Here is a 4650-nt window from a genome sequence, read left to right as displayed (position 1 = left end):
GGGAGAGGGAGAGGCAGCTAATGTCAACTTTCCAGAGCTCTAAACCTCTCCATTTGTGTAGTGCAGGAAAGTATGTTGCAGGTGTTTGTTTTAGGCCTAGGTAAGGCAAGCATTATGCAAACAGCTGATCTGGTTAAACATCTTTTTTAGGTATAAACACTATTTCCTGTTTGTTTCTGTATTTATATTTATGCTTTTATACTGAAGTTTAGTAGTGAGCAATTCCCATGATTCGCAAACAGCATCCCAAAGTGTCTACCTTCTAAGAACCATGAACCCCTCCGTAACTGCCTACAAGAGGTGGAAGAAAGCACTGGATGTTTTATAGGCAGCATGAAACACCACCAGGAAATGTGCTTCTACTGTTGCTCCTCTGCACAGGAAAAAAGATTCTCAGAAAAGTGGAAAACTGTCTGCAAACTGTCATCTTGACTAACAAGCAAGAAAAAACAGTGGATAAGCAAAAAAGTACCATGCAAGAGAGATCCTGGAAGTAAATGTGAGCCCAGATGCAATTTTGCAACATGATAATGAGGAAAAGGCTTCTGTTTCCTCACAAGTAGGAGGATCAAAAAACCATAGAGTTACTTCCCTCTTTCAAAGCCCTAGATTCTTAAAGTTTAGCTGAACTTGAGGGAGGAAGGGGTAGGTCAGAGAAGGCCACATTCCTTTTGGGGTTGGGTACTTCTGGAACAGGGACATTAGAAATAAATTTTAAGCTGTAGCTCTTGATAGCCAAAAGCTGTCCTTCATCCTGTTGGTACAGGAAAGGAACAAGGACACCACATGTGCAGGGCTTTTTGGATTTCTTCCTACTGAAGTGACTTTTTCTTGGTCCCTCTGCATGGCTGATGAAGTACCAGAAGCAGGTATTTAAGGTTCACATACCTTTCATTTTGGCTTTGAGATTGTTTTATCAGGCACAAAGTTTTCAACCATACCCTGTCCTGCCTGCATGAATTTAGTTCTCTATAGTCTTGCAAAACTCCCAGTCATTGCGTGAAGCTGAATCACTGCGGGGGGGAAACCAAAATCTGGAACTGTGCTGCCTCATCTTGCAAAGGCTGACGCTGCACGCCATGAGCCAAAGTCTACTACACCACATTAAGTAAACAGTGACAACAAGCACTAACTAATACTAAAGTCTTTGTCACTAGTAAGATGGGAAGGTTGTCAGCATGGTTCTACATCAGTCATCAGCAGGACATGATGTTTCTGAAATAACAGTAGTAGAGCGTTTTCTTCTATGTAGATCAGCTGTTAGTGAACCGCTGACAGAAGATTATAAGCAAGGAATCATGCACCGAGACCCTCTCGCCACTTCTTCACTCCTGTCTATGTCTGTTCTTATCATTCCTAATCTGCGTCATGCAAATATCTACACCCTCTTCTCCTTTTTATATTTGGCCAGAAAGGCTCTGCTACTGCTTTTCTCCATGGGACTGAAGTGCTAGCCCTTGAGTCCTCAAAACTGAAGGTTAGTTTCCATCTTCTTCATTCCAGTGTCCTTCACACTACAATACTCCCCCCTCCTCCGCTCCTCCCAGTTCATCGGGAAGCACAGTTACAGGCCTGCAGTGAGACATGTGCAACTGCTCTGCAGGGACGGCAGACATGCAACTCAGCTGGCATAACAGAGCTGCAAGGGGCACCAAGGGTAATCAGCATTACCAGAATACAAAACCATTAGTACCAGCCTCTAACAAGCTGCAAGTCATGCACAAGCTTCACTTATCAGAAAGTTTGTTCTAGTTATTTTTGCACAGATAGAAAAATGCAGAAGGCTAGAGCTTCTTAAACAGCCCTAGAAGAGGAACATTATTTCAGCCAACAGATGTTCGGGAAGACAGCTGAACTTTTTTTTTTTAAGAATTCATCCTCAGGCAAACACTCACTGTGGAAACTTTCTAGTCCAACAGTTAAGTTTAGCAACATTTTAAGCAAATGAGAACAGGTTGTTATAATGGAAACTGTTAAGCAATTTTAGCTTTTGGCAATTCTACTAGTCTGCCCAAAATATCTAACCACATGCTATATTTACAAAGCTCTTCAGAACAGAAAGTAAGAAATACGTAAGACCTCAAGATACATTTATTAATTCTGATAAAGTGAGTCTGCAAAAAAAAAAATCTATTCACAGCCATGTAATTATTTGAAAATTGCCTAAGCAGTTAATCCTTTTTACAATGTATGGTCTTTAGGGTTTACTTTTGGTAAAAGGCTGCCAGAACTTGAAATACTGCTTTAGCTTCAATAAATTCATTTTCTGCACTTCACCAGTAAGTGCTTGCTCAGTAATTGAATGAATGAGAAGCTACCCAGTTGGAATTAGCTACTGAAAAAGAAAACCAGCTCTTTTTATTTTTAAAGGAACAGAGGTACACAAGTCAACTCTAAAAAACAGTATTCTTGAAATAGGCAGCATGCGCAATACGTTCTGAATGAATTAACTTTAATCTCTTGCTTTTAAGTCACTAAAACTTATCATACATCATACACACGTGCATGCACTCATCTTAGAATAGTGTCAAAGCCACAAATAAGATACTTTACCTCATCAGCGACCCTGTAGATGTCCTGCCTTTTGCTACAGTCACAGATGTAACAGTGTACTCTCACTGCTCCATTTTCTCTGGCCAGTCTACTTGTCTCCTTGAGCCCCTCTTGATTAATGTCCCAGAGAACCACCGTGGCTCCAAGGCTGGCAAACTTTAAAGACAAGAGCCTTCCAATGCCACTTGCCGCTCCTGTTATTAATACTATTTCACCACTAACATTCTTCTTCCGTCTAGGCACAACGAAGAACACTAGCGACTCCAGCAAGTAATAAATAGTAAGTCCGATGACTTTGAATGTTTCCAGGAAGAAGTTCATCTTGAGGCTATTTCTTCAGATACCTGATAAAAGAAGATGTTTACCAGACAGAATAAACCATGAAGAGAGAAAATGCAAACATCGATATTTCAAAATTGAAAAGCATTTTCAGATGCATTCTAAACATTTTCTCTAGCCTGCTTCTGAATGTTGTTTCAAAAAAAAAATGTATAGGCTTACATCTGCACATCTGACCCATTTGTCCTGTTTCTGTATTATCTCCAGGTTGCTCCTACTCTACTCCAGAATGCAGCACACAATTGATTTACCATTTGGCAGAGGCAGGAAACACCTGCCCTCACCTGCTTTAGAAATTCCCCACCCCTCACATCATGGGTCTCCATCTCTGCTCTGGCAGAATGTGGGCTCAAAAACTAGAATCAAAAAAGTGATAGTTGCCCCTTGAGCATCATAAGCAGAAATGCATGGCAATTACAAATCAAAACTTATGGCTTGATCAAGCAACTTTAGTGCTCACAAGGTAGTACTGGAGGTCAGGAAAAATTCTCCTTCTAGGACCATGACTTTTTTTGCTTTGTTGGCACTCCTTCTCATCAAGAAATCATATACAGACCAAGTCACAGTCTCAACCCTGCTGAAAAAGTGCCAGCATAGGGAGCTTCAGAATACAATATGCTTATAAATCTCCAAAACACACCAGGTAAATTACTGGCTGTCACCTCTAGCTTTTCAACTACCAGTACTACCATTATGGAGGAGAGCCTGCTTTTGCAATTGAACAGAGTGTTCTCCAAACCCCCCCAGGTAAATTACTGGCTGTCACCTCTAGCTTTTCAACTACCAGTACTACCATTATGGAGGAGAGCCTGCTTTTGCAATTGAACAGAGTGTTTTGTTTAGGAATGCATTGCCAAGCTGTTGACTTTCTTCTCGTCACCTCCCAGCATTAAGCAAATGTCATGGGCTTGAATCATACTGTCTCAGCTATGCGTTTAACTTCACAGTCTGTACTCATCACAGTAATGCTGACAGCAAGCAGGCATTTAAGTCCTTGAAAGAATGCTATTTATTTCCCAGCATATGAATGCTACGCAAGAAATGTACCCTTGGTCAAAGCAGGTTTTGATTTTTTACTAACTACGGTATGAAGGATTAGTATCTTCCTTCTCAGCTAAAGGTAGAGCACTCTGGCACTTACATTTCAACCTTTAGCACTACACGCCCAGTTTGATCACATCTCTTAGTTAACATTGCTATCTATGTGTATAGGTAAGCACTTTGACCAGTGCCACGTTACTTAGATCTCTGCTACTCTGAGCAAAGTTTGTGAAATTTAGCATGTGGACATACACATGTTATCATGAGTCTCAGGTTTTATATGTGGGAAACAAGGCCAGTCCTGAAAAGGGATAGGCCACTGCTAGAACAGAGCAAGTTATTTCAGAAAGTTTTCTGGCAGAAACATTAGGACATCTTTAAACTATTCCAATAACAGAAAAACATTCATTAAAAACATAGTGGATAGGGAAACAAGTTCTTCTTTCTGAAGAAGAGGAGTCACAGGGTGAATGTTTTCTGTTCTTAGTTCCCTTTAAAATGGGACAAAATGCGTGCAGAGGTTCTGGCACAGATGAAAGGCAGTAACACCAGTAAGAAATGGAAGAAATATCAAAACCGCACAGGACCATTTTTCTAGAGCAAATATTGACATCTCCTGTAGTACGCTCTCATAGCTATAGAGCTACTACAGATATAAGCAAAACCAGAGTTATACAGGAAAAATGTTATTAAATTTCATGTACATCAAAAAACCAG

At 40.5% G+C, this 4650-nt stretch overlaps 1 protein-coding gene across 1 annotated transcript in view; it reads right to left on the bottom strand.

The window, feature by feature from the left end:
• Nucleotides 1-2935, bottom strand: part of LOC103907198 (epidermal retinol dehydrogenase 2) — a 10534-nt gene extending 7599 nt beyond the window's left edge. Inside the window, exon 1 of the mRNA XM_009289320.2 lies at nt 2554-2935. Within this exon, the coding sequence (XP_009287595.1) occupies nt 2554-2874 (321 nt within the window). The 5' untranslated portion in view covers nt 2875-2935. The remainder of the gene's footprint in view (nt 1-2553) is intronic.
• Nucleotides 2936-4650: the final 1715 nt, after the last annotated feature.

The sequence above is a fragment of the Aptenodytes forsteri genome, unplaced genomic scaffold (genome assembly GCF_000699145.1).
Source record: "Aptenodytes forsteri isolate BGI_AS27 unplaced genomic scaffold, ASM69914v1 Scaffold139, whole genome shotgun sequence".
NCBI lineage: Eukaryota > Metazoa > Chordata > Aves > Sphenisciformes > Spheniscidae > Aptenodytes > Aptenodytes forsteri.
This window is presented reverse-complemented; position numbering and strand designations above follow the sequence as displayed.